The sequence below is a fragment of the Pyxicephalus adspersus genome, chromosome 11 (assembly GCF_032062135.1).
Source record: "Pyxicephalus adspersus chromosome 11, UCB_Pads_2.0, whole genome shotgun sequence".
Classification (NCBI taxonomy): domain Eukaryota; kingdom Metazoa; phylum Chordata; class Amphibia; order Anura; family Pyxicephalidae; genus Pyxicephalus; species Pyxicephalus adspersus.
In genome coordinates this window covers 16,513,346-16,523,674 of record NC_092868.1, presented here as the reverse complement: position 1 = coordinate 16,523,674, position 10,329 = coordinate 16,513,346, and the positions used below count along the sequence as shown (strand labels likewise).

The window sequence follows — 10,329 nt, the reverse complement described above, 5'->3', positions numbered from 1 at the left end:
CTTGTCTTGAACATAAATAATCTCCTACATGTATTTTGAATCGGCCTCTAATTGGTAAACACAGAATGTCCTGCCCATCAAAGTCCATGTTTGAAGTAATTGGTAGACTATTGATAGACTAGACCATAACCTCCTGGGTGGTTCATTTCTGTTCAGATTTATATGTCTAAAAGCAGTACATTGTTTTTCATGAAAATTTATTTTACTGTATAATAGTATGAGTATGTTAAAGTTTTAAAGATTTTGCTGTATGCACCAACGTCACCCCCGGGGAACGTCTGCACACTCGCTGCGGGCCAGATCAACGAGGAGGACGGGGCCAGAGGATGGCAGGACACTGGAGAACGCCGGATGGGGTGTTTGTTTTCTTACGTTTTTAACTACCGAGCGTGGCTCGGGGTTACTACTTTCAGAATGTTTTTTTTTACCCCGAGTCACACTCGGGCTTACCACTGGGGAGGTGAATGGTCTAAAAAAAAAAATAAATAAATAATTGTTTACTGAACTGGAACCATTGCACTGGAATCTTTGAAGCATATTTTTGCTTTTACACAACATATCAAACCATGATAGGGTCATTTGTGTTAATGCGCATTCAGTCAGAATACCAAACATCTCCTATCCCAAACAAATTATTTCTATTTTTCTTGAAAAGTGAAATGCTTTAAATAAAAAGAATGTTTAATAAAAAGAATCTTAAGGTTTGGTAAATTTCCCTCAGTAACTAACTGAGGTCTACAAGAAATGTTGAATACTTTGATCTTCAAAAATTCACAAATTCTGCCTTTAAAGACCATGAACCAAATATAGAGTAAGCCATTGCATGCAGTTCATTGTTTACTCTTTTGAGCTGCAGAAAAAAGTCATCTGAGGGAAATCTGGATGCTGTAGCTTATTGCTTGTTATCAATTAAGGGGGAAAAAAACCTCAGATGGAAGCCAGCATCTTCGAACACCTGGGTCAATGAATTTAAGTCCAATTAGCTGCACCTAAAATGACTCCCCAGGTCAGTCCCCAGGAATAAGGCTGCGTACACAAGTGCAAGAATTGTCGTTGTAAACAAACGATCCACAAAAGATTGTTCAACAATTGTTAAAAAAAAAAGTGCACAATCACTGGTCAGCAAAGCAGACAAACCTCGCTGGAAACGAACGACCATTCCGGTAGATCTGATTGGGCGATGATCGTTCGTAATCTATTGTGTGTATGGTCTTCAGTGATCGTGGATTGTTCTGTGATACACTTTCTCCTGTACAGGTCACCTCCAGCATTGTTTGAATGATCGTTCAAACGAATGTTCCTAGTGTGTACATTATTTGTGGATTATATTTGAACAAATGTATCGTTACAGCATGTAAGAATACGATTGTTCAAAATATTCATGAATAATCGTGTATCGTTCGTTTTCAAATGATAATTATTAATCCACAATTATTCACGATTATTTTGAACGATCGTATTCTGCACAATTCTTTACATGCTGTAACGATACGATCAATCAAATATAATCCACCAATAATGTACACACTAGGAACGGAACGTTCATTTGAACAATGCAGGAAGTGACATGTACAGGAGAAAGTGTATCACAGAACAATCCACGATCAGTGAACGACTGTACACACAATAGATTACGAACGATTGTCGCCCAATCAGATCTGCCAGAAAGGTTGTTTGCTTTCAGCGAGATTCCTCGTTTGTCAGCGTCGTTGTGCACTTTTTTTAAACAATTATCGAACGATTTTTCGTGGATCGTTCGTTTCCAATGACAATTATTGCACATGTGTACGCAGCCTAAGAATGCAGCCCAGGAGTTTTTACAGACAACCAATGAAAGAAATTTAAAGGACAGAGCCTGTTAATGTACTTCTAAAATGCTAGTTGCCTAGTTTTAAAATGTTTTTAGTTACTGACCTAGACTAAAAATGAAGAAATTTGGTTTAGGCACGTTACGAAAAGAACTGAAGCAATTAAACTGGCATAAGAGCCAGACAAAAGTAGTTCTTTAAAACTTTTTTTATTTAATACATATAGAAAGGTGTAGGATGCTATTGATGAATGTCATTGCACATGCACCAGCATGTGCAAATGGGTGCTTAATCAGACAGACCTATACAGATGTCAAAAAACTCTTGCTGGAAATGATCTTTTGTAATTGTTTCCAGTGATAAATGAGTGAATAAGCAATGTGCACATAGCAGTGTTCTATTAAATGGAGAAGGGGGTGGGGGAAGGACAACCTAGTGGCACCTTCATAGGAAATCACTGCCTTGTTCCTAGGGCAAATTGATAAAAGACACTTTGGGGAATGCTATACACATGTCAGACATTTGAGACAAGCACAACCAGTCATCTCAGGTGACAATTATCTGATGTGTGTATGTAGCTTTGGAGGAAGAGTTACTTTTTAAGACATGAGAGCAGTAAAACTGACAAAGGATCTTAGCCATTCCCACTTGAATCCAAAATAAATCATAAAAGTTGTGGGAGACCCATATATATTTTGCTTTCCCAGTCAATGAATGCATACAAATAAAACTACCACATTTTTGTAAAATAATTTTATATACTAAGAAAGTTTTGTTCACAATACAAACATGGGTATACATTGAAGTCCACTGTTAATTTCCTCCTGTGTACAATTGTTTTCCCAAATATCAAAGCAAACAAAGCATTTCCTGAAATTGTTTTGGAGTGATAGAGAGAAGGCAAACCCCATGGCAAATAGGTCTACAAGGCACATACATTATTATCCTTTTCTTTCCAATTCTATCACTGTCCCAAAAATGTTTTGGGTTCTAGTAATGTTATCAGCAGGGAACTTTTAGGAAGATATTGGAAAAGATATTGCCATTCACAGTTCAGAGAACCCTTTGTATATTCTTTCCAATTTTGCAATTTTATCAAGGTTGGGTATGATCCAAATGCCAATTTATACAGACAAGACTGCTGGAGTTTTTAGCATGTGGGCAAACTCAATAAATATCTAAATGCTCAAAGGAGAATCTGTAGAATTAGGTCAGGAGGGCTGCAGAAACACTGATAAACAAAACATTTTTCGGTTGCCATGTGCCTTGATATATTTCAGTGCACTTGGAATGAAAGGATCACATAGCAGTGTAAAATCCTTCAATAATCATAAAGGTTTCACATGTTTGAAAAATATAAAAGAGCAGAGGTAACTCCTATATAATATGTTAACCATTGTGGGATCCACACAAATATTAGGCAGCCAATAAGTGATTGACATAGGGCCATCCTTAAGTTACATCAATGATAAATATTTAGGGGAATTATATTTAGGGGAAACAATGGCATGCAGCCTGGAAATTTAAAAGGGAAGGAAAGCAGGAAGCAGACTTTAACATATGCATGAAAAACTAAAAATGGCAAATGGGCATGCTTTATTTTTCAGAGCTTGACAAAATGTAAGATACTTGATTTACATTGAGTTTTGTTACCAATGTTTTCTTGCGAGTATATAGGATTTTGGAGGGACCTGAACCAGAAAGGCCTGTGGGAAAGCTTGGGAATAATAAATCCAAGGCTTTTTAATAAAGAGTTTGCACATATGCAGGTCAAAAACCTTATGTTATAGCAAAGCACACACATTTTATGTATGTATTTACGAATGTTACTGCTGCTGCTCTCTTCATAGGGAAGTTTCATAAGCGATTTTGTTTTGGTTTTTTCTTGTGTTTCTACTAAAGTTTTTATTTTCTGCATTTAAGAAAAAAAAGTATGTGCTTCCTTTTGTGTATGTGTTGTTTTTAATTAAAACATATATCTGCTGGATAAACCTTAGGTTCCAAACAGAGGACAAAATGTGACACAAGCCAATCTATTTAGGACAAACCTATGTCAATGATAAAAACAATAAAAATTAAATACCCTTTTTATGCAGTGCTTTTTCCACACTTCTGTCTAGCTTTACAAACTTTCATAATCCCAATAATAGCACAATAAACGCACATTCAATAATAAAACTGTCTGTAACCTGGTCACCCAACTTCATTATAGTAAATAGGGATTCTGAATAAAATTACCTATGCATCAAGAATGAATATGGCACATTGTTAAAGATTCACAAAATGGAAGCCTTGAACTATGCAGTCCTAAAGAGAAGATCAGTAGCTAACCATAGATTGTATGTCTTTGGTTTGATAGATCTGATGTATAAGAGCTAATCTTATTTTAAGGTACCCATAAACTACAGATGGCAGTCAAATTAAACATTATGATTTTGAGAACATTGTTTTTTTATTGTTATTATAATGCAGTTGCTGAACAATGCTTACTCCAACAACAGATTGCCTGAAAATCCAGCAACTTTGGTCCTGATTAGAATTATTGTCCCCGGCTGTAACCCGCTGCATATGTGTTTTCAACCTTTGAAATGGCATGTGTTGGACAACAGACCTGTCCTATTTATGGGTACCTCTGGAATTTTTTCAATCACAAAACAAAAGGTGACCTAAAGCTACTGACATCTACCTTTAATGCATCAAGAATGAGTGCATGCATATGACAGTAGTGGCTTATATAAGCAAGTTCACAGGTGCTGTAGGGACCCATTTAAACTATTACAGTACTTCTAAGCTCTACAAATGTGGATGATTAAATGCCCTGTGTACAGTTTGCAGAGATGAGACACAAATATTGCATATCAATAACATGAAATGCTGACAAATTTAACTTTACCACTTAAAAAGACAATCAGCACGCAGCAGTGAAAAGGACCAAATCTTACCATGCTCAAAAAAAACAAAAAAAAAAAAAAAAAAAAACTGTCCTTTCTTTAAAAAGAAGGGCAAGATATGCAGATAATGGGCTGCCAGGTAAGAACATTATTTCTATAACAATATTTAATCCACTCAGGAAAAAAATCTTGTTTTTTCAATACACAAAAATATATGTAATTTTCCACTTTAAATTTTAGACATTGAATTGACACAAGAGGGCGAGAGTCACAATACACTTTTCTTCAGTCCTGCTTTACGAAAGTCCAGTTGGTCAATACCAAAGGTCTTCAGCATTTGTCTTTGTGATAAGTCTTTGTTTGTGCTCAGGGTAACTTGTTAAAAGTGCCATAGTAACACTTGTTGGAAGCTCCCAATTTTACTTGAAAACAGAAAATGAACATCTATTGGTCTTTCATGCATACAAAACAAAATAGTCAAGAACCAAAAGTCAATTCACTTTGGCCTTTAACCAAAACTTTCTTGGCAAGAAGGAAAACTGCTTAACTAACCATTAGTGTGTCACATTATATACCACCTTCCGCATTTCCATTAAAAAAAAAAAAAACTATACAAGTCCATATTGAAGATTAAATGCACCAACATTGTTAACTTTCACTCATCGAAGACCAAAAAGGTGCATTAAACCCACACAGTAGAATTTGCTTTCTGCTACTCCCTGATATGTTAAATAGGATCTCTTAATATTATGAGCTGGCCACACGCAACATGAGGTTAAAACGTGAACCAGATTAAAATACTGTGCAAGCCATTTAAAAGCAAAAAAGAACAATTAGTGGGCTATTATGATGGATATAGCTACAAAGTTCTGACGCAGAAAGTGCAGGAGTTAAATTTCAGTGGGGTACAAAAAGCTAGGTTTGAGAAAAAAAAAATAAAATAGTGAGACAAGGAGTGTTAATACAAATCTCCTATCCCACACAATCCTCTGCAGACTTCTCATAAAAATGGCGCCGTACCATGAACTGATGCACTTGGCAGCAACATATTTAAAAAATAAAAATAACATTAAAAATAAAACAAGAACACCTTATGACAGTTGTGGCTTCTACATAGTTTTCCAGGTTGGGAAACTGTTTCACACACAAACATATTTATATATATATTTATATATATATAGATATTTATATATATTCCTTTTGGCTCAAAACATAACACAGAAGTTTCTGTTAGGGTGAGGTCTTTGTGGTTTGATGGCCCTTCCCCTCATGTCCATGCTTTTTCCATTTAGGAGTTCCATCCCCGTTTTCCCCAAGTCTCTTCACCTTGCAAAAAGATTTAGAGGCTTAAGAAGAATGTGAGATGCTTCGGAGACTGCCAAACACAGTTAAGTCCCACAAAGGGAAGGGTTTTTTTACAGCTCAGTCTTTCACCAGCCTGTAAATGTGATGCTGAGCTCCATGTTCACTTGTGGACACTTCAAATACGTAAGCTATGCAGAGGAGCAATTCTTGAGTATCTCGATTTGTAACAACCTGAATAAAAAACAAAACAAAAAAAATAGTTTAGTGCATTATGTTTTGTTATTTTAAAGAAAAGAGGAGCTTACTGAGAGAATATATAAACTGACATTTCTGACTTGTTCTGAAAAAAAAAGACTGCTTGCCTGGTTGGTGTTCTGATCCTTTGCTTGTATTACCTTCTGAATCACTGACCCAGAATGAGTATGCCCCTTAGTTGCTTAGCTATCTGTCATACAACTTGTTCAACCAATTATATTCATGCAAGTTTAAGATGCGAGAATGAAACTACTGAAACCAAAACATCAGCTTTACATGTAGCCAGTTGCCATTCTGCCTACAATGAGACAGTTTTCATATATAACCAATGTAGGTCCACTTTCACCAATACAATCAATCTGAGGTCTGTGTTATTACAGTCTGAGTAATTTAAAGGTGCACACATCCTTCTTTTATACTATTCTATTTAAAGGGCACATATCTAAGTACTAACTGCAAACAAAGAAAACTACTAACTGAACTAACTGAAAACAAATAAAAATACCTTTTGCCAATATGCAAGCAACTGGCTCATGAGCAAAGAGGTTAAGTGTTAAAAACATTTTTACCTGTAGTATGGTAAAGTTTTCTAACACGCTGTTCATCATATATTTTTCTGGAAGTTGCTTCAATTTGTGGATGAAGTTTATGAGATATTCACACATGGGCGAGCGATGAATGCGATAAAGAAAGCGGCCATTTTCAAAACGAGCATACTCTGTCTGTGAGCAAGAAAGAATAGGAATATCTAAATGAGGGCAATATATTACATTACAAGTTTATTAAAAGGAAACTCCCAGGAGAACAGGAAAATCTACTGGTTTGGCATATGGGGGCCCAACTTTCTACAAATAAGGATCACAAGTATGCAATTACAGTTAGCACTTGTGCATGAAATCTAGTATAGTAACACAAACTTAAAGCAAAACCAGCCACTTAAAATTGATTATTGAATGTAGTCTATTGGAGCAAGCACCTTTGAACAAGTACCTGCATTGGAGCAAGTACCTGCAGTCATTTCAAAAGTAGAGAAAATTATCTGCACAAAAGCAGTCTAGAGAAGTGGGGTACATATTACGAGGAAACCTAAATTAGGTGCAAGAGAAAGCTTACCATTCCTTATAACAATAGGTTGTTTCACGGGGCAACAAAGATGTCCAAACTGCAGTTTGAGATTCTAAAAGGATGCCCCTGAGCTCAAGTTGAAGCAGAGAGAAGGAAAACTCTCCTTGCATACAGATGAGGGTCCGTTGTAAATTTAAAGTAATAAGTTGTCACTTTGTGCTTCCTTAACTTTTATAATGCTATTGAACAGCCCATCACATTTAGCAGCAGTTTGTGGATACTGATCATCATACAGAGCAAGAAATCACTTATTTGTGGAAGAACTACAAAACTTACATTCAATAGGACCCATTTTCCCCAAAGCTTCCTATGTAGAGGAACATCATGTGTTATTAGCCACAGGGACAGATATAATCTCTATGGCTGAAACAAATACCCCAATTTTCAGTTTAACCTAAGTTAGAAAGAAAATTTTCTTGCTTGAGTAGAAGACAATGATTACTCACCTCTACTTTTTCCACTACTTGCTTTCCAAAGGAACAGACTTTGGAGGAACAGGTGATGGTCATATTTTCTGGGCTCTCATACTGGCTGCTCACACCATAGAATATACCAGGTTCGTCCTGAATGCTAGTATTGAGATCAGCCTGATAAAACAATGCAGTAATATAAATAAATAAATAAATAAATGACAACTTTATATAATTATATTTACAAAAATTTTCCAACAATTGGATTAATCAATATATATTTTCTTACATTTAAAAGATTTTAAACTGCTAAGTTCTATTATTGAAATCTGGTATATAGCCATTTTTACTTAGGGAGGAGTCATCTCTCACATTTAGTTCCATAATGCAACAAACAATATTTCCCCAAAATGTGTTGTTTTTCCAAAACTGAACCATTAACTTATCTGAGAGGCCTATAGTGCTAAAAAAAAGCTCTTCACTAAGATGAGCATTGCAAATTTATCAAATAAAAACAATCAGTGTGAAATGATAGATCTGCAGTTTCTACAAATATTTAATTAATTAAATGTGTGACAATGCTTACCCAGAACTTGACTAAAAAGAAGGCATTGGGTGGCCCTTTTTCATACAGTTCTTTAAGACCTCCCTTTTTCTCAGGAAACTTGTCGTAAATCTGACGCACATCAACAGACTCCAGTAATGCATCACTATAAGAGGGATTCGACTGGCTAATATGTACATACAGATGCTTGTTGTACTGTGGAAAGAAAATTACATCATATACTTTAAATTGGTTTGTACTGTTCACTGTTGTGTGTAGAAATCTAGTTTTGTGACATCTAACAAACTCTACTATGGATTGTACTTACTGCATCAGGTTCTCCCTGTTGCTCCATAAAGGCCATGAATTCCACTAAACGTAGCTTAGGTGTGCCAATAGAGCGGCCTTGCCATGCAGGTCCAGTAGGTACCGGAGACAGGCTGGCAGGACTGGCATTATAACCTTAAAAGTCATGGGAAACTCAAGTTAAAGGAAATGCTAAAAAAAAAACCTAAAAGTAATGTAGATACAAGACAAGGTAATGCCGCATACGTTAATTTACCAATACAATGTCACATTTAAAAAGTAATGTGCAGAAAAGCTAAAAATATACATATGCAGTTTATAAAAATGAATAATATTAAAAACAACCAATAAGCACCAAAGCACACTGACAACTACACATAAGCCTTTTTACTTTTATTGATATTTTTTCCTAATAGTTGTTTTTACATAAAAAAGATAGTATTTAGAAAATATAAAATATGTTAATTGAAATTCTTTTTTTTTGCATAGGATGAGATATTAAATGTTTTGTTAGCCATAAATTATATTATCCCCCCATGTGTTATGTGTTATTTTGGCTCCACATAACTCCCCATTTACCACAAGATACTGAAGATTCCACAAGTTATGCTTTTGTCAACTGACACGTTGGCGAGTCAGTTAAATTTATAAAAGCCAGTCTTGTTATCGATCTGGAATTATCTTCATGCAAAGAATTACCACAATAATGCAAAAGTTAAAATTTTTAACCAGAAGAAGGAAACAAAACAAGAGTCAAAAGAGAGGACTGAAAATGTAAAGAAAAGATTTTGGGGAAAATGTAAAACTGTCACAACAAAAGGCAGGAAAAAAAATCTGTACCTGGTACAGCAGGAGGGGGGGCAGCAGGCTGCAGGGGGTATGGAGGCTGGGAAAACGGCTTAACACTAAAGAAAACAATACAAATAATAAAATGAATATAAATAAAATGGTAAATTTGAAAACAAAGTCACCTTTAATGCTTTGTTCTGTCCAATGAAGCAGTGTAATTGGAAAAAAAAAAAAATCACAGAAACAAAATTGACAGCGTCAGAAGATCAATTTTCAGTATTGATATCTATGTTTTTGCCAACATTTACAGCATGATTGGGGCTCAGGCAGTAGTATACTGTGCGTTAGTTCACTAGGTATCACTGATACAATTGTGACACAGTACAATTACAACTTCTATACCATGAAATGGAAAAACAAAAGTGTCATTGGATTACACTTTTGGTTTGCTAAATCCCAACTGACAAACTGACCTGGGTAGCCCACATCTACTTTTTAAAGAGTTTGGTTAAAGCCCTCTAAACATTCAAAAAGGCCATAAATATGCACATTGATGTCTAGATTCGTAGACTGATTTATCACACAATGGCTACCATTTCATAGTGCAATTTCATATATATAAAACATACTTATTTTATGCATGCATTTCCAGCAAAACCATATTCTGTAAATAATGTAATTTATTTCAAGACAATAAAGACTAAATGACAAAATGCGTAAGTACTTACTCTTGTGTCGGTCGGGGCTGGCCAGGTCCTCCAGGCCAGAACTGGAAAAATTCTGGAGACTAGACAAAAGTATGAAAAATAGTGGTTATCATATTGATCTCATGTTTATGACAAATCAATTATCTGTACTTAAAAAACATTTTTTTTTTTTTTTTTTTTTTACTACCA

At 35.3% G+C, this 10,329-nt stretch overlaps 1 protein-coding gene across 6 annotated transcripts in view; it reads right to left on the bottom strand.

Annotated features, from left to right (window-relative positions):
- Positions 1 to 2,546: 2,546 nt before the first annotated feature.
- LOC140340406 (transcriptional enhancer factor TEF-1-like) overlaps positions 2,547 to 10,329 on the bottom strand; it is a 55,723-nt gene continuing 47,940 nt past the window's right edge. For all 6 annotated transcript variants that reach the window (XM_072425587.1, XM_072425590.1, XM_072425588.1 and 3 more), the window contains 7 exons: positions 10,162 to 10,220; positions 9,485 to 9,549; positions 8,667 to 8,800; positions 8,381 to 8,554; positions 7,831 to 7,971; positions 6,829 to 6,981; positions 2,547 to 6,235 (listed from right to left, as the gene is read on the bottom strand). In XM_072425587.1, coding sequence (XP_072281688.1) covers positions 6,122 to 6,235; positions 6,829 to 6,981; positions 7,831 to 7,971; positions 8,381 to 8,554; positions 8,667 to 8,800; positions 9,485 to 9,549; positions 10,162 to 10,220 — 840 coding nt within the window. In that variant the 3' untranslated portion in view covers positions 2,547 to 6,121. The remainder of the gene's footprint in view (positions 6,236 to 6,828; positions 6,982 to 7,830; positions 7,972 to 8,380; positions 8,555 to 8,666; positions 8,801 to 9,484; positions 9,550 to 10,161; positions 10,221 to 10,329) is intronic.